The 26,521-nt window shown below is 37.7% G+C and overlaps 1 protein-coding gene across 2 annotated transcripts in view; it reads right to left on the bottom strand.

The window, feature by feature from the left end:
- Positions 1-216: 216 nt before the first annotated feature.
- The window catches only part of LOC142352972 (ubiquitin domain-containing protein UBFD1-like), an 86,558-nt gene continuing 60,253 nt past the window's right edge, over positions 217-26,521 (bottom strand). For both annotated transcript variants that reach the window (XM_075405135.1, XM_075405137.1), the window contains exon 6: positions 217-591. In XM_075405135.1, the coding sequence (XP_075261250.1) occupies positions 295-591 (297 nt within the window). In that variant the 3' untranslated portion in view covers positions 217-294. The remainder of the gene's footprint in view (positions 592-26,521) is intronic.

Here is a 26,521-nt window from a genome sequence, read left to right as displayed (position 1 = left end):
GAAGTGCAACTGAACATAAGCATAAAAACGACAATTCGCAATAAATAACGCGCAAAGGCGAACTTCAAAAAAAAGCGAACCGTAAAATTGGTTCGCTATTTTTGAAAGATCCATAAACAAAGAAATTGAGAACTTCTGTTGCGGACTTTTGATTCTGAAAATTCTATTCTGAAAAAACATTGATTCTAGTTTAAACTGATGAATTTTTTTCAAGGATTGCACTCATGGCCGGGGGGGGGGGGTTGTTGCAAGGAAACAGTTGTTGATAAGTGTCTCTTAATCAGTGATTCAAAATCAAAAGAGGAAACTTCCTAAAATTGTATCTTTGATGGCATCTACGTATTGTGAAGGCACCCAGTACACCCATATGGTGCTCTTAACAGTCGGTCCAGTCTGAATCCCAACTATGGAATACTCTTCGTGGTCTTTGATGGCCTCGCTGTGGACAGATTTGATTGAGTTCATGGGTAGTTTGTGGGTTCGCTCCTTTGTTCCAATCCATAACTCATCACTTTCTAGTTTGAATGTTAGTCGCACATTTCCCCCATCCTGTTTGATCATTCCACTGAGAGGATTTTGAGGGAGCGATTCCTATAATGTATTTCACTTGCATGAAATTTACTTATAATTTATTATTTATGTTTTTAACGCTAATTGCGTGAGTTTCAATTTAGATTCTGCTTCTCTTCAATCAGTGCCTGTCCCCATCATAATTCCGTTAACAATTTCAAAGATCTAGTCATGAAAAAGTGAACTTTTGGCTAAAAAACAACTGCAAACTTTTGGATCGCAAACTTTTGAAAAACTAAAACAAAAGTGTCTTAAAAATTTATCAATTGAAATCCTTGAAAACTCCTTCCTCGGAAACACTTAAAGCGTAAATTCTCCCGCATCGGTACATTCAATGTTTTTCAAGTTAACACAGGACGAAACAAAATTCGTGAAACTTCAAAGTTCGCTCAGAGTTGCCTAAAACGCCCACAGATACTTCATGCCTGAGGTGCTTGCTAATGATATCGCTCACAACTTGCGCGATAAAAATCGATCGAGACTGTAGAGAGGATAAAATAGACAGACAATTGCAATCATCCGCATGAGCGCTGCTAACAGATAATCAATTGACATCAACCTTAATGCTATCAAACATCTTGTTACCTTAAAAAGTACTTATGACTGAAAGGCCAATGAATTAGAAAATCCATTGTGACCCCCCCCCCCCCCAGCTTAGTGGGTGCATATTAATTAGAAAGGTTCAATTTAAACAACAGACTTCCGTCTCAAACAACTGGAGGGGAAGACTCAATTTAATTGTAGCCTCAGCCATGGGGCGTGTCGTGGGGAAGTCCCGCTTTTTCACCCCTATTTATTTAACCCCCCTATCATTTAACCCCGATTTTTTCACCTCTCCATCATTTAACCGCGAGTTTAATCCTTTGTAAAGTAAGGACTATTTACTTAGCAATATAGTCATTTGACCATGCCTCGCGGGCCATGGCCATGCCTTAGCGGCCCGTGGGACTTGATATGAAACTATCACAAGCGAACATGGGATTAAGTTATCTACTTAATTATGACAAAATATGCCTTTAATGTCGACTCCTAATTGGCGGTATGAAATGATAGAGGGAAGAAATGATATAGGGGTTAAATGATAGAGGGGTTAAAAGATACGGGGTTAAAATATGCGGGGTTAAATGAATCGGGGTGAAAAGAAGTAGAACCGTCGTGGGGGGGGGGGGGGGGGGGGTTCTTAGAGGTGACTATCAACATTTAATGCCAATTGAAAAATAATTGATATGGTACATGGCTTGTACAAAAGACTGCCGTCAATTGAGTTCAGCTGCACAAAAGTTTGAATGGGAGCACAATTTAGATCATGCAAAACTAAGAACTCAGGTGGTAAAAGTCATTCGTTAAGTAAAAAAAATATCTAGCATAATTTTTGCATAAAACGGACAAGCGGCTACAATAAGTGGTTCATACTTCGTTTTGTTTCGGGAGCAAATAAACATAACCCGCTATGGCCGGACAAGAAGCCGTCTATACCCCCCCCGCATAGTGGCCGGATATTATTTGAACCCCGCAGACGCATGTGCCATATTTAGAAAATGATTTACTATGAAAAGGCATGTGCTCTGTAACTGGGGTGCATAACGTACTGCCGGGGGGGGGCACAAACAAATCAGATCCCGGCTCTCGGACAAAGATAGCTGACAGGGATAGAGAAAGTGATTAGGGATGACATCATAATTGGGCTGGGACGAATGGAAATAGGCCCTACCAGCTGGTTTGGTAGAAAGGGCACTTCAGAGACCAGTAAAGCTCAAAACGGTTACATAACTCGAGAAAAAGACAAACAGGCCAGACAAAAAAACGATAAAATTAAAATTGCCTAAAAACCAGTATGATGCAAATAATTGCAACAAACAAATTTTGTTTCAGGGATAAGGTTCCGTAACACCCGGTAGAACATAACCGCCTATAACTATTTACACCTTTATAATGCTGTATAATAATTGTGAAGTCAATAGTCCCTGATCAAGTTATACAATCGAAAATCAGCGCAACAACAAGGATTAGTTTGAGCAGGCTTGAAGAAAACGAAAAGTAATTTACGGGAAAAACTAAAAAGAATAATACTCTTCGAATAGTGAAAAGCTAAAGAATTCCAATGATCCTCTTCAATTCGTAAAAACCGCTAGAATACCAATGACCCTCTTAGAGTCGGAAAACCTTTAACATACAAATGATCCTCTTCTAGTAGCAAACATATCCGATTCACGTCGAGCGAACTGCCCTCAAACGACCGGTTCGCTTCGTCAGTAGCTAGCCACGGTTTAGTGAGGCTAGCTTTAGCTTAATTGAAGCGGCGTGAGGTGAGCACAGCGGGGGGGGGCAACGGTGGCGGGAGGGTCTTTGGCTGTGTGAGGCACTTACGGCCTGAACGATGAGCAGGGGTAGGGATTGGGGGGTCAAGTGGATGAAGTGGAGGGGGGCTGATGGGGGTCAAATTCTAAGAAGCTCCCTTCATACCACAAGTAGAGTCTCCAAAACAGTTTGTGAATCGCATACATGGATAATAGTGAGCTGAAAGGCTCTGAGAGAACTTAATGCCCGCTAGGCGCTACATGTCAAATTGATCAGACGAAAAACATGTCAAGCAAAAAATCGTATCAAAGAGGACTGATATAAAACATACCCGGCAGATTGCCGGAAAATAGCCGCCGTTGATTCCAATAAGCATGACTGGGATTGAAATAACAGAAGATATTGAAAAAAAAAAGATTTTCGTACAAAAACATTTTTTTAAGTCCGATTTATTTTGATGGCATTTCGTAGTTGAACATACTTCTGTTTCTTAGAGAGAGGCTACAGGGGCTACTATCAATAACAATCAGCATTAGAGAGAGGTAACAAATACTTATAGGACCGACGTTCAAATAGCGGGCATCTAAAATTGGGCTTTATGGGTTTATCCCGTTTCTATTTCTGACTTCAATTTTTTATACTGACTGTTCATTTTGAATTGCTTTGCTGAGCAACTGATGTTCAAAATCACTTTTAGCAGAATGAGAGAAGAGAGAAACTAGCCTAGAGAAGTCAAAAAGATTTCACGCAAAATGTTGAAAAGGCGGCAAAATGAGGTAAAGCGAAACATTTTTTTATTCGACGAAGTAAAAAAAAAATAGGAGCGCAATAATAGCCGGCTGAGAAGATGAGGGCGGCTATTAATGATACCGATTTTGTTTGACAGCAATTAAAAACCTGTGTATAATACAAATGATCCTCTCCGAGTAGTAAAAACCTGTAGAATACAAATGATACTCTCCACGAAGTGAAATCTCTTAGAATACCAATGATCCTCTTGGAGTAGTAAAATCCTGTAGAAAACTAAATAACCCCCAGGGTCGTAAAAAACCAGGAGCATCGCAACATAGTTTAGCTCAACTTAAAGATCCGCAGCTACAATATACAAATGACCTCAGGCAAATCGCTTCTGCATCAACGGTGCGTAGGTTTTAGCAACAATGAGCTGATTAAGATCAGAACTAAGTCTAGGTTTGGTCTTGATCTATTTTTCGTAAGGAATATAACATTTTTAAAAATGATTTACAAATTGATTTACAAATAGCTTGAAGAAGAACAATCAAAAGTTCAGGTCATTTTTTGTTAGGTTGAATCAATTAGAATCTCAGTTTTACCTATTACCGAATATTTAACAAGCACTTTCTCCGCTATAGTTGCCTTCATTTGCGCATCGTTTGCATCTGACCACTTTGTTTCTTTGCATTTCATTGGCAAGTACTTGCTTTCGGTCAGTAAACTTATCGAGTATAGCTAGCCCCTATATTCGCGGTTGCCCTGCAAGCACTGCATTCACTAATCGATACACCGCTTCATTTGTGATCTCCTAATTTACCATGTTTCAGTTCCTACGCCTCGATTTTTGATTTCAAACCAAAGAGTTGCTTGACTAGCCCTGTTAAGCTCCAAACATCACAAACATCAATTAGAGATGCCGCGTGAAAGGCAAGCGACTCGTCTATCGCTTTTTCCTATGTTACTGAAACACCTCAGTAGTGGTCCTCTCTTCCCATATTCTTGATTCCGTCCATCTCTTATCCCCGTGGTAAACACTCATAACTACAATCTGTCACGATCTCTGTTGAGGATATGTTGATTCTACAATTTTGGGCAATCTATTGAGGTAAAAGAACGCCTTTCATATTTGCGATGTTTGCTCTAGAAGAAAACTCAAAAATAGTCACATATTTGGCCTGTGAATCTCTGTTTGGCCTTTGCAGGTTCGGATTTCTATCATTTTTCGGGGCTGTCAAATTATTATATCAATCGATGAATCATATAAACCGGGGAATTAGGTTTCTGCTATGAATGACACATTCTAAAATCAACTGGTAGAAAAGAACAACTTCAAGAATTCAGAATTTAACACCTCAATAATGCGCACGCTCAAACAATGACAATGAAAGAACTTTCGACAATACCCTTAACGCCTCTCAAGCTGTAGAAAAAATTCTGAAACTTCGCCTAACACGACAATTAACAGAACAAAATCCCCCCGTAGTCAACAGAGTCGCATTCAAAATACAGGTAAGATGGTTCGGACCCTTCGTCGGCTAAACTCCAACAAGCGCAAACTCCCTATTAGTATTTTCGCAAGTAAACCCTCTAAGCAATTTTATTTCTTTTAAAGACGCAGTGTTGACAAAAAGCGAAAACGGGCAAAAATTAAGCTGAATCTCGGACCTAGCAAGAATCCGTTTAAACAAGCTAACTTCAAGTATAATTTATACATATATTATACATATACAAAAAATAGATGCACCTGGTTAAATTTACAACAAATATGAAGGATTCTAGGTAATGGAATGCCCCTCACCAAAAGAAAGAAGAAACTTCAATGGCACACTTAAATTTGAAGAGGCTCTATAAATATACAAAACAGCCTGATATAAAGACCTCAAAACTAAATAAAGGAGAGTTATTCAAATCCGAGAACTATTTTATTTGTCCATATGTAAAAAATTCCCAAATCACATGGCTAAATCGATTTCCTCCCTTAATTAGTTAAAACGACAAATGCCAGTGATCTACTATGAGAATGACAATTATTTACTATGAAAAGGCATGGGCTCTGTAACTGGGGTGCATAACGTACTGCCGCGGGGGGGGGGGGGCACAAACGGAACAGATCCCGTCTCGCGGACAAAGATAGCTGACAGGGATAGAGAAAGTGATTAGGGATGACATCATAATTGGGCTGGGACGAATGGAAATAGGCCCTACCAGCTGGTTTGGTAGAAAGGGCACTTCAGAGACCAGTAAAGCTCAAAACGGTTACATAACTCGAGAAAAAGACAAACAGGCCAGACAAAAAAACGATAAAATTAAAATTGCCTAAAAACCAGTATGATGCAAATAATTGCAACAAATAAATTTTGTTTCAGGGATAAGGTTCCTTACCAGCCGGTAGAACATAACCGCCTATAACTACACTTTTATAATGCTGTATAACAATTGTGAAATCAATAGTCCTTCAAGTTAAACAATGCAAAATCAGCGCAATAACAAGGATTAGTTTGAGCAGGCTTCACGAAAACGAAAAGTAAAACATACCCGGCAGATTGCCGGACAATAGCAGCCGTTGATTCCAATAAGCATGATTGGGATTGAAAGAATAGATAATGAAAAAAAAATAGTTTTGTACAAAAACATTTTTTAAGTCCGATTTATTTTGATGGCATTTCGTAGTTGAATATACTTCTGTTTCATAGAGAGAGGCTACAGGGGCCACTACCAATACCAATAAGCATTAGAGAGAGGCAACTAATACTTATAGGAACGACGTTCAAAGAAGCGGGCATCTAAAATTGGGCTTTAATGGTTTATCCCGTTTCTATTTCTGACTTCAATTTTTTATACTGACTCTGTTCATTTTGAATTGCTTTGCTGAGCAACTGATGTTCAAAATCACTTTTAGCAGAATGAGAGAAGAGAGACTAGCCTAGAGGAGTCAAAAAGATTTCCCGCAAAATATTGAAAAAGCGGCAAAATGAGGTAAAGCGAAACATTTTTTCGACGAAGTAAAAAAAAAGGAGCGCTATAATAGCCGGCTGAGAAGATGAGGGTGGCTATTAATTACAGGAAAACTAAAAACAATAATCCTCTTCGAATACTGAAAACCTCTAGAATGCCAATCATCCTCCTCAATTCGAAAAAACCCCTAGAATACCAATGATCCTCAGAGTTGTGAAAACCTTCACCATACAAATGAACCTCTTCTAGTAGCAAATATATATCCGATTCACGTCGGGCGAACTGATCTCAAACGACCGGTTGGCTTAGTCAGTAGCTAGCCACTGTTTAGTGAGGCCAGCTTTAGCTTAATTAAAGCCGCGTGAGGTGAGCGCGGGGGGGGCAACGGTGGCGGGAGGGTCTTTGGCTGCATGAGACACTTACGGCTTGAACGATGAGCAGGGGTAGGGATTGGGGGGTAGGAAGTGGATGAAGTGGAGGGGGCTGCCGGGGGAACAACTTCTAAGAAGCGCCCTTCATACCATAAGTAGAGTCTCCAAAACAGTTTGTGAATCGCATACTTGGAGAATAGTGAGCTGAAAGGCTCCGAGAGAACTTAATGTCAAATTGAAGGGACGAAAAATAGGTCAAGCCAAAAATCGTATTAAAAAGGACTCATCTAAATGATAGATTTTGTTCGAGAGCAATTAAAAACCTGTGTATAATATAAATGATCGTTCTTCGAGTAGTAAAAAAAACTGTAGAAAACCAAAAAATCCTCCGGGGTCGTAAAAAACCAGGAGCATCGCAACATAGTTTCGCTCAGCTTAAAGATCCGTAGCTACAATATCCCAATTACCTCAGACAAATCGCTTCTGCATCAACGGTGCGTAGGTTTTAGCAACAATGAGCTGATTAAGATCAGAACTAAGTCTAGGTTTGGTCTTGACCGATTTTTCGTAAGGAATATAACATTTTTAAAAATGATTTACAAATTGATTTACAAATAGCTTAAAGAACAATCAAAAGTTCAGGTCATTTTTTGTTAGGTTCAGTCAATTAGAATCTCAGTTTTACTTATTATCGAATATTTATTAAGCACATTCTTCACTATAGTTGCCTTCATTTGCGCATCGTTTGCATCTGACCGCTTTGTTTTTTTTGCATTTCATTGGCAAGTACTTGCTTTCTGTCAGTAAACTTATCGAGTATAGCTAGCCCCTATATTCGCGGTTGCCCTGCAATCACTGCATTCACTAATCGAAACACGGTTTCATTTCTGATTTCATTATTCACCATGTTTCAGTTCCTACGTCTCGATTTTTGATTTCAGAATGAAGAGTTGGTTGACTAGCCCTAATATGCTCCAATTATCACAATCATCCATTCGTAATGCCGCGTGAGAGGCAAGCGACTCGTCTATGGCTTTTTTCGATGTTACTGCAACACCTCAGTAGCCGTCCTCTTTGCCCATATTCTTGATTCCGTCCATCTTTTAATCCCGTCGTAAACACCCATGTCTACAATCTGTCACAATCTCTGTTGAGGATCTGTTGATTCTCCAATTTTGGGCAAAATGTTGAGGTAAAAGAACGCCTTTCATATTTGCGATGTTTGCTCCAGAAGAAAAACTCAAAAATGTTCACATATTTGGCCTGTGAATCCCTGTTTGGCCTTTGCATGTTCGGATTTCTAACATTTTTCGGGGCTGTCAAATTATTATATCAATCGATGAATCATATAAACCGGGGAATTAGGTTTCTACTATGAAGCACACTTTCTAAAATCAACTGGTAGAAAGAAACAACCTCAAGAATTGAATATTTAACACTTCAAAAATGCGCCCGCTCAAACAATGACAATAAAAAACTTTCGACAATACCCTTAACGTCTCTCAAACTGTAGAAAAAATTCTGAAACTTCGCCTAACATGACAATTAACAGAACAAAATCGCCCTGTAGTCAACAGAGTCGCATTCAAAATACAGGTAAGGTGGTTCGGACCCTTCGTCGGCTAAATGTATTGAATTCTGATACATTTGGGTGACTTCTTAGAAATCATTAAAAATGTTTTATTCGAATGTAGGTGGATTTTTATATTGGTTTTAATTTTGATTAAGTTTGCTTTTTTCTAAAAAAGATTGAGTTTCTCAAAAGTCACTCAAATTTATGTAAACTTAAAAAACCTAACTGCCGTCATAACGATCAGATCAAAAAATTTAACATGGTTCGGACCATGGTTTATGTTATTTAACATAAAATATCTACTTATAATCATCGTAGTTATTCTACAAAAATGTGGTGGCATTGAAAGAAACCAAAGTCCATCAAATTTGGATAATATAACAACAATTGAAAAGTACAATGGTGGGTGTGGGAGAAAATCGGAGTTTCCCAAGTTTTGGTATATGAATTGTAGAAGCCTCAATAATAAACATGAGCAACTGTCTCGTTTTTTGACAAATCTTGATGAAACCTCATTCCTAGTTGTTACCGAAACATGGATAAATGAAAAAACTGACATTCCCGAGTTTTATCTCATCATTTCGTTCACCAACCAAGATCACCATTAACTAATTTACAGAGGCGGAGGCGTGGGTATTTGGGCTCCCAAACTGGGAAAAGATTTGAATACAATAAAGGTTTTTTGAGTCAATGTGGATTGAAATTGGTCAGCCTTAAACACAAAAACTACTCATTTATGTAGCATACTGCCCCAATCTAAATCTTTCTAACTTTTTTTGAATGAAATGACTGTAGAAATCTCAAATGTGTATTCGTATACAGATAATCTAATTTTATTCGGAGATTAAAATATAAACTTGTTAGGCGCAAAAGGTAGACAGTCACTTGATATTTTCACAGCAAACAATGGGCTATGTTACGTTAATGAAACGGAGTCAACATGGACAAATGGTGAAAAATATTCGTTAATTGATCACTGTTTTATCTCGAAGAACCAAATTTTTGAAGCCAATGTCCTAGAGTCGACTCTTGGAGTTGATCACTTCAAAATAGTATATCAGTCATCATTAAAGATAGATCACAGTGATAAGAAAGACAGTTTTTGATACGTAATACCAAGAAATATTCAAGATCAAATTTCAATCGTGACATTGCGCTGCAAGATTGCGCCTACCAAAATGCTTCTGAAATTTATCAAAATTTTTGAAAATGTACTGAGTTGTCATGCACCCTTGAAGTTGGTAGAAAGTAGTACAAAAAACAATAAAAGCAATGGTTGACAAAGGAATTACGTGGTCTCATAAACGAAAAACACCGTCTCTTTAATGAGTGGAAGAAAAACCCAAAACCAGAGATTTATAATATTTACAAATCTTTACGCAATTCAGTGAATAGAAAGCTGCAGATGATTATACAAAAAAAATTTTTAGCAGCTACCAACTTCAAGAGAACAATGGAAATTCATCAAAAACAAGATCAACTCCAACAGTCAAATAGAAAAAATTGACAAATTAAGGGAAGGTAGTCATTTTGTTGAGAATGACAGAAAGATTGCCAATATTCTTAATAACTATTTTGCGAGGCTCGGATTATACACAGGCAAAGACGTTTCTCCAAATCACTCTTCCTTAACATTTGAGGGACAGGAATTTAGCTTCCGACCAGTCACCAGAAAAGAAATGTATAATGTTATTGATAATCTACCTAAGCATGAATCGCCCGGACCGGGCTATATACCAGCATGGGCACTAAAAGATAGTAAACTGTCCATTGGAACTCATTTACAATCTGTCGTCAATGAATGTATAAACAAAAACACGTTTCCTAATATTTTGAAAACCGCCCATGTTACACCTGTTTATAAAAAAGGAGAACGACTAGAACCAGAAAACTATCGACCCATATCAGTCACACCAACTCTAGCAGAAATTTTTGAGCGATTACTACTTGAACAACTAACTCACCACCTAACTCTTTATGGTCTGATTAACAAGAATCAATTCGGATTTCAAAAGCAAAAGTACTGTCTCAATACTATCATTTCATTAACTGAAAAAATAAACCAATGCGTTGACGAAAACGAAATTGATGTTTTTTTAGACTTACCAAAGGCTTTCATCTCAAAATCTATAGATGAACAAAAAAAAGAAAGCGTGGAATTGGAGAGATTGCAAGAATCTTATTAAACTCCGTCCTTTGTGATAGAAAACAGTGTGTAAAAAATGGGATAGCAAAATCAGACTGGGTTGTCATAAATCACGGTGTTCCTCAGGGAACTGTCTGAGGGCCTTTAATTTTCATACTTTATGTCAACGACTTCAGTGAAGCTGTATCAACGAATTGTGATGTATTACAGTTTGCCGATGATACAGCAATTCTATGTCATGCAAAGAATGAAGCAAATTTGCAGCTAATAGCTGAAGATACATTAAATAGGACAGATCAAAATTTGAAACAAAACAGGTTAACCTTGAATGATGAAAAAACGGAGTTAATTGTGTTCAGGAAAAAAAAATTGCCAATCATTGAAACTGTCGATTTCAAGGGACACCGATTGGAAGCATCTGAAAAATGGAGATATTTAGGTGTAATAATTGATAGGGAACTGACATACCAAAATCAACTAAATAAGGTTATAAGTAAAATGGCTTCAGGAATCAGATCATTATATTTGGTTCGTTATCAGGTACCGTTAAAAACAAGAATAAATCTTTTTAAATCGCTTGTTTTATCTCATTTAGATTTTAGTGCGATTTTTTTTGAAAATTTACCATCTTACTCTATTGACATAATTAACAAACAGATAAACTGGGTCATGAAAGTTTGTTTTATGAAAACCAAATACGATACTGCCAGAGATCTACTTCTGGAGACAAATTCTTCCAGCAGAGCTCCAAATAACACGGGTGTCATTAAATAGGTTTTTCAATATTCTCCAACAAACAAGAAATCGTTCTAATAAACATTTCAAATTTTTGGAAAACGTGCCAATTATTGCAAACAAACGAACCCATAACCTTTCCTTAGAACAAAAATGTAAGTCAAAATGGAGTAATGGTTCAATTGTTCGTAACTTTATTCGAAAATGGAACACACTTCCAATTACAATTAGAAAAGAAACGTCGTAGACCAAATTTAAACAAAATTACAGCGGAATTGCTTAAACGCCACGAAAGTGTTCCAACAGACAGATGGGTTGCAGGACTCAAACATATTTTTTTTATTAAACTATTTTAAGAAAACCGAACCTTAGTTTGTTATGAATTAGAAAATAATAATGTTTGATTAATAAATTTATTACATGTAACAAGTGGTTATTTTATTTTACATGTTTCAGATTTTAAAAAATCCAACAAGCGCAAACTCCTTATTAGTATTTTTGCATGTAAACCCTCAAAGCAATTTTATTTCTTTTAAAGACGCAGCGTTGAAAAAAAGCGAAAACGGGCAAAAATTAAGCGGAATCTCGGACCTAGCAAGAATCCGCTTAAACAAGCTAACTTCAAGTATAATTCATACATATATTATACATACATATAAAAAAAATATGCACCTGGTTAAAGTTACAAAAAATATGAAGGATTCTAGGTAATGGAATGCCCCTCACCAAAAGAAAGAAGAAACTTCAATTGCAAAATTAAATTTGAAGAGGCTCTATAAATATACAAAACAGCCGGATATAAAGACCTCAAAACTTTAATTGAAGTCAAACCTTCTGAGAAATAACATGTTAAGGCGTTTGCTTTGTTTTTCAAGTTTTATCAACTTTCATAAGATTTCATTTCTACATTAAACTCTCCCCTGGCGTGAACGCTCACAGTATTCAAAAACAAAGTAATTAATCGAAAACAAAAAATTCGATATACAAATAGTCAGCTAATCTGTTTCCTGTAAAAGAAACATGTAGAAAACCAGTACTCTTTTTCGTGTTGTGAGAGATACCCATAAGAACAACATTATTTCCTCTGAATTTGACAAAGATTAAATTAGAAACCGACCTTTTAATAATTTGATATTTTCCCAAGCGTTAAAGTTGAGTTATTTCGGCCTCCTGACTCATTTTAACTTGGATATCCAGACCCTTTGGTTATTAAATATGCCTGCGCTAGTGTAAAGAGGGGTCACTTAAGTAGATTTTTAAAAAAATCCAGAAAATGATAAATTGAAATCATTTTTGATTCAATTAAGCCTCAAGGTTTTTTTATAAGAACTAATTCAGCACCACCTAATTGTAAATCTCGATTCGCACTCTGTTTATTTCAGTCTTCAGGACTGCAGCAATCACAAACAAAAATGTTGAATCAGGAAACGGTTAGATCCGAGTTTATCCGTTTCAATGGTAATTCAACTGATTAGAACACGATAAAATAGGTTATGGTTTCTGATCAAGCTGCAATGGCGGAATCAGAAACAACTACAGGTTCATTATTTTATACATAGCTCAAAGGTAGCCAGAAAATAGCCGCAAAAGCTTCGTAGACCTGCAGTCTCAAAAAAGCAAAAGAAAGACAAAAAAAATGTCAGTAGTATAAGTAAATGACTAGTAGCACACCACGGGGGGGGGGGGGGGGGGGTCACGCACTTTAAAAAAAACGACCCCCTCTAAATCTTGCAAAAGGATTTTCGCCCCACCGGGATTCGAACCCGGATCTAGTGCATGGGAAGCGGATATCTTACCACTGGGCCAAAGGTGTATACAATCTCCCACTGCTTATTGCGGATACGTTCTACCACTGCGCCATTGAGTCCATTGTTAACGTCTTTATAGAATTTAAGATACGTTATTCTTCGTATTCATTTCTTCGTATTCAAAGGTTTTACTCTTTACGGCTAGCCTAGATTTATGCGTAACACAGACAATAGCGAGAGCTATTATTAAATGTGAACTAATTAACGCGTGGTTTTTGCTATTACATCTCCGTTCTCGTTACTATAACTCACTGGAATTTTACTGTTCATAAACTTACGTCTGCTTTTCCCGAAACGGTGTCGGGGATAGTAATTTATGTAAGCTGTCTGGTTCTCTTCCGCGACTATTCAATACTCTATTTTATTCACTCAATGACTAATCTGTCTACAATTCCCGAGTTATAATTTTGCAAAACTAGTTTAATAAACTTATGAAACAAACATTATTCATCCCCAAATGCAGAAATTTGTAGCTTGTCTAGACATTTTTGGCATCCTGATTAATCATATTGTACGTAAATTTTTAGTTCAATTTTCATTTTGTTGTAAATTCCTTATGATATCAGACTAACAAAACCAATAAAGAATTTGAAAAAGTTATTGAGTATTAAATATTAGAAAAAATTGGCAGTCCACTTTTAGGTTTGGACTTAACACCAGTGCTACGATATTAATATCTGTTTGGAATTAACACACAGCTACAACTTGTCAACTATAGAAAGGTAAGTACACTTTATTAAACTGAGTTACCTGTTCACTTTCCCTTGAACTGTTTTGTGTTACCAATGAACTGAATCGTTTGTAATTTCAAATGTGATAGTAGTCTATCTCCAGTTAAAACTGTTTGGTTTTATAAATTGAAACTGATTTGCTTCCCCCAACACACACGCACGCACACACGCATCAGGATTTTTGATGTAATTACATGCAATATTAAAGCCAACCCCTCCCCTTATCCATACACTTCACTTACTAGGTATCATATTATCATTATGAAATAAGAAAGGAACATTCAAACAATTGTTGATAGGTAACCTACTTTTCGAAACGATGGAGATAGAAGTTGTTGAAATTTCATCCTCATCAAATGATGAACCCGATGATCGAAACGAAATCGAAGAAATCAATGCGGAAATTCAAGCAACCAACAGTCGGTCGGTTTCAAATGGAGATTCTAGTGAATATGAAGGCTCGTCTGATGTTGAAAACACGGGACTTAACGAATCGTTTGAAAACATTCCTGAAAATCTGGGAGTAAGTTCGCTTGCGAGCATTAATGTGGCTAGACATGCTTGCGAGAGTTGTCTTTTTTTCCAAAAAATGCATCAACAGGCGAGAGTGTACTACAATGCAGGTGCCCTCAAGTTAGAACTAGCAAAAAAAATAACAAACGAGCAACCCGAAAGCGACATCAGGCAGAAAAGTACTATGAAGCTGCGAATCGAAAATTACAGAGAGCCAATGATAGAGAAACCGATATCGAAAATTTAGCCCCAGGTAGACGTACACGCAAAGCTGCCATGAAAGCAAGAGAAGCGTTGAGAGAGATCAACTCAAGAGCTAATCATTAGAACACTTTTAACTGAATACTATTGCTTTTGTTGTCAATTAAAAACCTTTCAGCTACACAATTTTTCACTGGTTACCTAAGCGAGTTTTAACTTGTACATAAAGAGAAATGGTGAAAAATAACTTGTTTATTGGATCTTAAGCTATCCGCTGGTTACCTAAGCGAGTTTTAACTTGTACATATCAAGAGAAATGGTGAAAAATAACTTGTGTATTGGATCCTAAGCTACCTAGTGGATACCTAAGCGAGTTTTAAATTGTACATATCAAGAGAAATGGTGAAAAATAACTTGTGTATTGGATCCTAAGCTACCTGCTGGTTACCTAAGCGAGTTTTAACTTGTACATATCAATGGTATTGGTGGAAAAAACTTGTGTATTGGATCCTAAGCTGCCTAGTGGATACCTAAGTGAGTTTTAACTTGTACATATCAAGAGAAATGGTGAAAAATAACTTGTGTATTGGATCCTAAGCTACCTAGTGGATACCTAAGCGAGTTTTAACTTGTACATATTAAGGTTATTGGTGAAAAATAACTTGTGTATTGGATCCTAAGCTACCTAGTGGATACCTAAGCGAGTTTTAACTTGTACATATCAAGGGTATTGATGAAAAATAACTTGTGTATTGGATCCTAAGCTATCCGCTGGTTACCTAAGCGAGTTTTAACTTGTACATATCAAGGGTATTGGTGACATTTTTGTGGCCGAACAAAGTAGTGTGGAGAGCAAAAGGGAGTGCAAAGCGGAGAGCAAGGTGGAGAGCAACGAGGAGAGCAAGTTGGAAACCGACTGCAGTAAAGGAATAATTCAGTTAGTCCTTTTAATTTTTACATCTTTTTGTCCAGTTTTTTTGGGTTTTTTTATTTCAAAACTCTCCTCTTTGTCTCATGGCATTTTAATTCATCACCAATTTCTGATGTTGCTCACCTTTATATTTTTCTTTGTTGATAAATTCTATATATATTGGGAATTAATTTTAATATCTTGTCTGGAGTACAAAGTCTTGAGATAAACAGTCTGAAGAGTAGCAGGAACTGTACTCGCTTGACGCCAGTAAACTCCTTGCCTTCTTAACTTTGGCAACCCCAATGATTGAGAAGCGGACCTTGCTGGTTTAGAGAAACCCCATTGCGAAAATTAGACGGCACCAGTTCACAAACTTTTAACACGCACCACCATTCACAAACACTCACTGAGTTCACTTAGACACTTAGACCAGTTGTAGGGTAGATTATGACAGATTGCTACAATCGACACAGATGATCTACGGAGGTAACTATGAACATGTTCCTAATTTTTTTCGAGACAAAGAGGAATTTTTGTTTGGCAATAAACATCAGCTACTTTTTTCATTTCCATCTGATAGCGCGGAAGCTTTTTAAACGCCTATACTATGGATTGAGGGCTCTGAGGATAAAAATGTCTTAGACATAAATTGATCAACTGCTTATATGGGACCTTTAAAAAGACTTATACAATGGATTGAAGGTACTGAGGATAAAAATGACTTAGAAATAAATTGATCAACTGCTTATATGGAAGCTTTTAAAAGACTTATACAATGGGTTGAAGGTTTTGAGGACAAAAAAGACTTAGATAATAAGTGATCAACTGCTTATATGGGAGCTTTTAAAAGACTTATACAATGGATTGAAGGTACTGAGGATAAAAATGACTTTGATATAAATTGATCAACTGCTTATATGGAAGCTTTTAAAAGACTTATACAATGGATTGAAGGTACTGAGGATAAAAATGACTTAGATATAAATTGATCAACTGCTTATATGCGAGCTTTTAAAAGACTTATACTATGGATTGAAGGTAGTGAGGATAAAAATGACTTAGATATAAATTGATCGACTGCTTATATGCGAGCTTTTAAAAAACATATACTATGGAATGAAGGTAGTGAAGATAAAAGTGACTTAGTTATTAATTGATCAGCTACTAGTATGGGAGCTTTTAAAAGACTTATACTATGGATTGAAGGTACTGAGGACAAAAAAGACTTAGATATAAATTGATCAACTGCTTATATCGCAACTTTTAAAAGACTTATACTATGGATTGAAGGTAGTGAGGATAAAAATGACTTAGATATAAATTGATCAACTGCTTATATGGTAGCTTTTAAAAGACTTATACTATGGATTGAAGGTAGTGAAGATAAAAATGACTTAGTTATTAATTGATCAGCTACTAGTATGGGAGATTTTAAAAGACTTATACAATGGATTGAAGGTACTGAGGATAAAAATGACTTAGATATAAATTGATCAACTGCTTATATGGGAGCTTTTAAAAGACTTATACTATGGATTGAAGGTACTGAGGACAAAAAAACTTAGTTATTAATTGATCAAATGCTTATATGGAAGCTTTTAAAAGACTTATACAATGGATTGAAGGTACTGAGGATAAAAATGACTTAGATATAAATTGATCAACTGCTTATATGGTAGCTTTTAAAAGACTTATACTATGGATTGAAGGTAGTGAAGATAAAAAAGACTTAGTTATTAATTGATCAGCTACAAGTATGGGAGCTTTTAAAAGACTTATACAATGGATTGAAGGTACTGAGGATAAAAATGACTTAGATATAAATTGATCAACTGCTTATATGGGAGCTTTTAAAAGACTTATACTATGGATTGAAGGTACTGAGGACAAAAAAACTTAGTTATTAATTGATCAGCTACTAGTATGGGAGCTTTTAAAAGACTTATACAATGGATTGAAGGTACTGAGGACAAAAATGACTTAGATATAAATTGATCAACTGCTTATATGGGAACTTTTAAAAGACTTATACTATGGATTGAAGGTACTGAGGACAAAAATGACTTAGATATAAATTGATCAACTGCTTATATGGGAGCTTTTAAAAGACTTATACTATGGATTGAAGGTACTGAGGACAAAAAAACTTAGTTATTAATTGATCAGCTACTAGTATGGGAGCTTTTAAAAGACTTATACAATGGATTGAAGGTACTGAGGATAAAAATGACTTGGATATAAATTGATCAACTGCTTATATGGGAGCTTTTAAAAGACTTATACAATGGATTGAAGGTACTGAGGATAAAAATGACTTAGATATAAATTGATCAACTGCTTATATGGAAGCTTTTAAAAGACTTATACTACGGATTGAAGGTACTGAGGATGAAAATGACTTAGATATAAACTGAAACTGCCTATGCGGGACCTTTAAAAGACTTATGCAGTACAATTTTTCTGTAACTCGAGTTGAAAAGACTTTTTTATTCAAACGGGAAAAACAAAACATAAGTCGCAAAAACTAAAGCAGAGTTATTTCACAGAATTTAATTGTCGTCACTATCAGAGTCAATTTGTACTACTCTCCATTTCTTTATTCTATCTTCATTGATAGATTCTTTGTCTGATATTAGCTCCAGCGTTCGTTTTGCGCACTTTTTCATACTTTTTGAGGGTCCGGGATGGTTGATGGGTTGCTCTTCTGTTGAAGAGTTAGTAGAAACATGAATGGGGGATACGGGTCTTGGGTCTAGAAGACTAGGCGACGAACCTGATTCAGCAGCCTGATCGTCTATAAAGGAACATCTTTCAATTTCGTCCTCAATCACTTGTTGAGTCAGATTTGCAAAATCTGCAATGTCCGCTTCAAGCTCATCGTCACTGTAAACACGCTGATTGAGACCGGGATCCGGCGGAGACCAGACTTCTGCTGACATTTGGGGACCTGTGTATTGAGTTGGTAGTTGACTTTCTGGCGTTAATGACTCGGCAACGTGTACAACAGTTTCTTCCTCGTCACTCGAACCCCAATCTGGATCCTGTACTACGTTACGCATGAACATTTCCTCGCGCAGAGCGTGGTGGCCAAATGGTAGAGTTGTGATCTTGTCGTTTAAAATATACCGCTTGTCATCGTATCCCGAGGGTGACTTCTTGTTGCACACAACTGTCATTAGTGTGTGTTTGCTCGACGCAATTCTGGTGTTGATAAGTCGAACAGTTTCTCCTCCTGTGAGAACCTGTTTGTATAATTCATGTGTCATCATGCGCCTGGCGTCTTGAGTCACACCTTTCGCCGACTGCTTTGCAAGACCTAAAATAGAAGTTCGTGCATTCTAGTTTTTGTTTTTCACTTTTTTTCTTTCGTTTTGTCTTGGAAATCTAATCCTAGGTCTTTTTCTTACTTTTTATCCGGTTTTTCTTTACTCATTCTGCTTTTTGTTGTTTTCTTGGCTTTTTTCAGGTTTTGAAAAAAAAGTTGACTAACCGTCTGCCAGTTTGATTGAATACAGCTTTGGCTTCAACCCCACAAACTCAGAAATCATCTTGCCTCCCATCTCATCTTTAAATTTTAGTGTCACCCTTGCGTTGCTTTGATCGTACATCTCGTGATTAGTTGGAAAGTTTGAGAAATCGAAAAGGTCCTTCACTGTGGTTTTCCGCTTCAAGTCTGCGAAGAAGTCGTTTGAGAAAATTTCATAAACAAACGAGTCCGTGTCCGAGTACAGTAGTTTACAATTGAAGTGTTTCTTCATTGTATTGTAGTGGAAGTCGTACATGAATTTCTTCGAAAGATCTAAGATGCAAGCACCTACGATAGTTGGTTTGTCCCACTCTATTTCAGTCTGATTCAAGCTTATCGTTGCCAAGTTCTCATCAATGATTTTGAACGACTTCATCTGTGGAGCGCTGGTCCATTTCAGTGTCTCTTCTTCACTTCGAGCGAGTTTTACTTTTATGCGATTGCGTTTCCCCTCACACGTTTTCCCAAATGCGCTGTTCACCATTAGTTTATAGAAGTTCTCCTCAAACTTGTTCTTGGCTTGCTTTCGCTTCTGAGTGTTCAACTTGACATATGGCGCTAGCCATTTCGACTGGTTAAAAGCGAGTGATCGATGTAGTTTTTCAACTTTTAACCCCAAATGCATGTAGAGCTTCAATGTTTGATAGTGCAAAATGTAGTTCTTTTTGGGGAACGAGGTCTGGATCAATTTGTTACTCGAAGGAGGCGCATTCATCTGCATATCATTCAAAAGCTCTTCCTGATAGTCACCCAACCAGCATGCGTCAACTTTCTGTTTTGTTGGGGCCAAGGGAAAATCTGAATGAAGATCATGAAGTTCATCTGGGTACGACAAATCCACTTCTAATACGTAGCCAATATCGCTATCGTCAGGTGTCTCCAACACGCTTTGGATGAACGCTTTTTGAATTTCGGGATCCCAGTTTCCGTCAGTGTACTCAAAATTGTTCAATGGCAATGGAAACTTTTCCATTATGCACCCATACAAATTGTTTGCATCAATCATCACTATGAAGGTTGAGGGTGCTTTGGAGTTGAAATTTGGTAGATATTTGTTGTTCGCAACCGCCAGCCGCTTGTTATAAATCGAGCTTACGCCGCCACGAATCAATCCTTCTACCATATCCAATTGTTCTCTCTCTTTTAGGAGTCTCAAAGGCGCTTTAGATAACTTTAACATAGCATCACCAGAGAGATTGGAAGCGGTATAGTACTGACAGCAATCCAGTCCGTATGTTTCGTAGCACACCTTGCGGAAGCAGAGCATAACTGCAGCTAGAAGAAACACATCAGTTTTGAGATACAAACTATAGTAATCTTCAATTGTTTCACATTGAAACTTCTCAAAAACTTCCAGCGCATGTTTGTACTCATCTTCAGTAACGCTCACTTGATACTGTTGGAGACTATTCATCCACTTTTCTCGTGGTGGGAGTGCGGTCTCTTTCAGTTTAGTGAAATTATCAATGTAACAATAGGGGAAAAATCCCTTCCGTTTCAACATTTGCACTGAACTTTCTGGCCAATCCTTAAAGTGATGTTCTAGCAAAGTAAACTGATCAGAGGGTAAGTTTTGTGCTAGAGAATCCAATGACGAGGCCATGAAACGAAATGAGTCTAGTAGCCTGATATACTCATACACCGGTTTGATTACTCCATTCTTGTCCTGACGGTTGTAGACTAGAACCCCAATTTCCAGAGCTATATATTTCTCATCTGTATTCGGAACAATTGATACAGTATTCCTCATGTTGCTACCCTGGAGAGCAAGAATTACATGGTGAAGATCGTAGTTTGAAAGATTGTGTGCAAATAGCGGAGTATAGTTGAGAAACCTCCTGTTAATGTTACAAGTGTTATGCGCCCATCCGAGGAATTCTCCAGTGAAGTGACAATGATCTAGAACTGTCGGGTTATTAAAATTGTGTTCCAATGGTTCTTCACATATCCAACAATTGGCGGCATCTTCTTTCGCGATGAGAGGCTGGCCAGAGAAATATTTGTGTTGCTGTTTAACACTGTAAACTCGTTTTGCTATGCTTTCTAAAGACTGAACAAATTGTTCCATGACCTTTGGACCTGTCAAACATTCAAAATGAAACGGTTCAGTTTGGTTCTGAGCAACAAACAACATTGCATAGCTGCACGGTTTATGTATTTCTATTGTTCTTGTTTCTGATTTGGTTGGGTTGTTTTGACATCCTGAGACAGGTTCAATTATTGACTCCAAGTCAAAAAAGCCAACAATTGGAGCAAACCAACGGGACTGAAACTTTTTGTATACAAACGTTGTGTTTTTTGGCATACGCACGATTGCTGGTTCGTTCTTCCAGCAAAGTTCTAAATGTTTTTCATATCGTTCTTTTGAGGTGCAAACATGAAAACAGTTTCTACAAATATGATTATCTGTTCTAACTACTCGTTCCTTGACTTTATGAATAAGAGATCGCAAGTTCCTGATTAAAACGTAGTGATGCATTTGACCGTCGCTAAGAAGAAGAAGGTCCAAACATGAAAACAGTTTCTACAAATATGATTATCTGTTCTAACTACTCGTTCCTTGACTTTATGAATAAGAGATCGCAAGTTTCTGATTAAAACGTAGTGATGCATTTGACCGTCGCTAAGAAGAAGAAGGTCCATGTTGAATTCAGTTTTGTTTTTTGGAAACTCGGAATGGTATCAGTCCGTTTTCAGCGTAGCTAAAATATTCAAACTTTTTTGGTTTTTTATCTTTTTTCCTCATTTGCTTTTGTGCCATAATCTTCTTTTTAGTTTTAAAGTTTTTCGAAAAGAAAGATTTTTAACTTACCGAAATACGTTGACGCAGACATTGTTCAGCTCTTCAAAGCGAGTCATCTGGTGGAAGCCCATAGGCATGTCAAACACACCATCTGCTTGTTTTGCAAGCGGGTTGCCTGGTCCGTATGTTACTGGGCTGGTTATCCTGCGTGCCGGTGCACCAGGAGGAAGAAGTCGAGGGCCAAACTTAAAATGGTAGGCGGCAGTATAGCAATACAGAAAACAATTCTCGTCTTCTCGGTTTCTGATATTCAGTAGAGAGCATGTGCGCGCTGGTTTGCCTGGAAGCGCCAAATATGACGATGCCCTTATCGGTTTAGCTTTTGCTAATCGGATTTCAATATTGACAATTTGGTCGAGAGTCCAACCGCTACCATGGGAAGCAAAATTGTTGAGCGCTAGGAGCATCTGTTCTACCATTGCATGGAAGGTTTTATCTGCAAGACCACCGAAATCCACTCGTTCCATTTTTGATGCAACATGAATCGAAATTCTATCGGGCTGGCTTGATGATAGATCATCATCAGTTTTCGTGGGTTTGACGAGATCGATAACTGAGTTGAACTGAACTTTTTGTGAGTGTTGTTGAACACTAATGTTGATAATGTTTTCAATCTCTCGACGTTTTAGCTGCGTAACATGTAATAGATCAACGTCTCTTGACCCGACGGTAATCTCATAGACTTTCAGTGTATCGCCGAAAGCGCGTTCGCTTGGTATGATGCCTGAGTCCTGTAGGTTGTTTACATCTACACTCCAAGCTGGTAGACCGTGGAAAGTGTTCATGTGCTCAAGATAATCAGCGTCACGTGGAAAACATTTTTGACAGTATATGCAGTATCGTGGACTGGTCGCCTCATGCTGCACAGTCATGTGTCCTGTTAGCTCATACAGGCTTCTCGTGGTGAAACCACATTCAGTGCACTCGAATGAGTTTGTTTGAGGATAGATCTTATGCACTTCTTTCCGATGTCGACGAACGCTTCTTCTATTTGCCAGTAGTTTATGACAAATTTCGCACTTGGCTTGCCCCATCCCACAAAAATTGATTGTTGCTGTAAGAGAGTAACGGTGAAAGGAACGATTAATTAAGAAGTTTAGAAGTGACAAAAATGTATCAAGTTTGAATCAACTGAACGCAAAGTGTAAGGCAAAAAGCAATGAGTATTTTTTCAGTCCGGGGGACCCCGCTTTCAACAAGTTGATTAGCCAATCGGATGCAAGCAAGCTGTCTCTTTGTTTGTTTTTATCGAGGGGCCATCGCGTTAGAGTGACGCAATTCAACCTGGTAGCGTTACTTTTTGTTTACATAGTGCACTCGGGTCCAGACAAGAATTTGTTTACAAGCTATCAATACAAGTCTGAAGAACTTGAATTTGTTTACAAGCCATCAGCGTTTTTGTCATAGTTGAACGATTTAGTTTGTTTTTCCAGGGGAGGGGGAATTTAGTTCTTTATGACGGTGAATTTTTGGTTGGTGAGTCATCGACTTAACTAAAAAGAAAGCGTGTATAATTGTTTACTTCATATGTTTTATAAAAGACAACAGTTGAATTTCATTGATATCGGGAATGAATGGAAAATTATCATTGAGAACACAATGAGCTATATAAATGCAATAAAGTCCACACATTTGAGAGTCTGCACTTTGTAGGGGTTTATTTGTGTCACGTCTGTCTTCCATGAGGTCCACTATAATGCTATCATTAGTGCTTTGTCGAAATCGGTCTGATATGTGTTTATATGAATAGAGAGGTAATGCCAGCGGGTCGGCAAAGTATGTTATTGGGTAGGCATATCTCTTTGCAAGCACAATCCAATGAGATCCAGGTGAAGAGGCTGGTGAAGCGTTAACGATAGCAAATGAGTTGGTTGGCATGTGCAAGGGGAAATTGTCAGCTGCATAAACACCGTTGAATTTAAACATCAAATGACCGAATTGTAGAATCAATTTGAATATTTTATCTTCATCCATTAGATTATAGGAAGAGCGTTTTTGGAAACGTTTCTCGAGGAATCGATATAAACTGTTGAACATTTCTCCCCGAGAAATAAAATTTCAATGTTGCGGGGCAACGCTGCACCGAACTTGAGTTCCACAGATAATGAAGAGTTTGTTAGCTCGGGATGAATAAAATCATGCGTGGCTTCTTGAGTGCTGGTGAGATCAAACACCATAATGTAATGGTTAGGAAAATCAGATAGAGATATCCCGTGACCATTTTCTACATAAGCTAGTGCAGCCATCGAGTTGTAGTATAGTCGTTTATTATCAGTTGTTGATATTGGTGTACCAGCTGTGGCGAACCCATTTCGGTAAATTATTATCTCATTCAAATCAAACTTCTGGTATCAAAATGGATTGAGCGTGTTAGTACCGATGAACGCATCGCTGCGGCGCATGGCGACAATTAGTCTACGAATAGGTTCTTTTGTGAAAATATCCTCCTGCTTCCAGCTCTGTTGCCCCGCTGTTGCTAGAAAAGCTTTCGAAATAACTTCATTATTTCGGTACATTGCAGGTGTCTTGAGAAGTGTTTTCTCGATTGCACCAAGCACGATATCGGAGACTGTCATTTTTCGCACGAACAAATTTGCTTAATCGATTTTGATTTTATAGTGTTTAGCCCCGTCTTCACTCACAATCGCAAAGTCATCCTGTGATCGTCGGAAAGAAATTCGCAGCGTTACTCTACTTGTTAGATGCTTCTCGCATGAAAAGAAATCGGTAGCTATTTTTCCATACATTGTGAGTTGAGCAGATCTTCTCACAGTTGCTTGTCGAGCTGTGATTGTAGCGGCTGGGACGCCTGTTGGGTCTGCTTCATAATCATATCCTTGACAGTTCAGCCAGGTTTTTTTTCGCATCCGATCCATGAGAAAATTCTGTTTCTATGAAACTTTTGTGTGCGTAGTGCCCATTGGCGGAAGAAATTTTGATGCCGTTTGCTGACACTATGCAATCGGCGAAAAGGGAATGCAAGACATTATTGGCTAGATGTGGCGTGTCACTGTTGTTGGCATCTCCCGTGGTGAAGCGTAAATCGTTTCCATTATTTCGAACAACTCGAAATTTGATTTCCAGATAAATTTTCTGTAGGTCGATGAAGTTATTTCTGTTACCGACTATTTCAAACTCTAACGAAGATCCAGTGGGCGAGTACAAAGGTCCTGTTTTTTGCTCGAACGATTGATCAAATGTTACAAGAAGGGGAGGTTTCTCGAACAAGTCTAATGAGCTATGTGTTGCCTCTGTGGGAATAACAATGTTAGTACGCATTTTTTACTTTTGAGAAGAAATCTGATCGACTTCTTTGTGGCTTCGTTTTTCGCGAAATGATCTTTTTCTTTGGTGGAGACTGCTTTTTGTATGCTTTGTTCTTCGACCTCCTTCGATAGATTGCTTTTCGTCCTCGTTGAAGTGCTCCTCCGATTTGTTTTCTCGCTGTTTTTGCAACTGTACTTTTCAGAGCTTGCTTCGCTGATTTCTTTTTTGTTGCAAAATCTAATAACTCTGGTGCACCTTGCACTAGCAATTCTCTTCCAATTGTTTTTGCTGCTGGCCAAATAAGTCGTCGGGCTAGGGGTAATGCAACACGACCAATGCCAGCAGCTAATGCGCCGAATCCACTTCCTCTTTGTCTATAATGTCCTGAGAAATGGGGCATTGAATTGGATGCTTGATTATTATAATAGGCTTCCATCAGTTAGCTTGTTCTCTGGAATTTGAGACTTATAACAACTTTACCAATTCCAGTGAAAGGGATCAGTTTCCCAGTTTCACTTCTCAGCTCAACTTTGATGCTCTGGATATTGTTTGAAAGTAAACGCTTGTAGTCCAAGTTTGTATAGGTTTTATGGTGAATAGGTGCTACTGTGTTGAGGCTACCGTTTCGCAGACGTCTCTCCGATTCAATGATTTTGAGAATGGGTGCACGTGAGTCACCCACATATTGATACTCAATAATATCAAGGTACACAAAAATAAGCTGTGACCCACATGTTATATCAACGGGGAAAATACCAAAATGTCTGTTAGGAGAGTTCGGAGCCCCATTTTCCAAGTTTGTCTTGTAACCAATGTGAACAAAACCATTGTGTGCAGGGTCCGGGGTCCCCTTGAAACCAAGAATGCTGGGAATTTCATTGTCTTGAAATGACAATCCTTCATTTTCCCCAAATGTTAACACAAGCTTTTGCGTTATCTTGTCGAACTTACGATCAAACTGTTTTAGTCTTGCAATGCGAACAATCTCCGAGACTAGATCTTCCCAGCTGTTGTAAATACTAGTCCGAATTTTTCTGAGTTGTCCTGATCGATTACTCGACTCATTTGGATTGGTCATTGAATTCTTGTAAACAACTATTTCTCCAGAGTTCACGTTGTTGATGTTTGATGGAAAAGATAGAGATGTCAATGCTACTTGCCATTCTCCCTGTAAGTGTATCGGTTGTGATAATTGGTTCCGAAATGATGCCATAGTATTTCCATTAAAAACGTCCATTGATGCATTTGATAACAAGTCAATTGTAAACTCATTGCTGTTAGAAATCATTGCTCCTCTTCAGTGTTTAACGCATCAACTTGTACTAATTCCGGTTCGTAAAACTTCCCAAGGATTTTAACGTTGTTTGCGTCAACCA

The sequence above is a fragment of the Convolutriloba macropyga genome, chromosome 14 (genome assembly GCF_964194025.1).
Source record: "Convolutriloba macropyga chromosome 14, txConMacr16.3, whole genome shotgun sequence".
Lineage (NCBI taxonomy): Eukaryota > Metazoa > Xenacoelomorpha > Acoela > Convolutidae > Convolutriloba > Convolutriloba macropyga.
The sequence above is the reverse complement of the archived record's forward strand: the minus strand, read 5'-3'. Positions and strand labels throughout refer to the sequence as shown.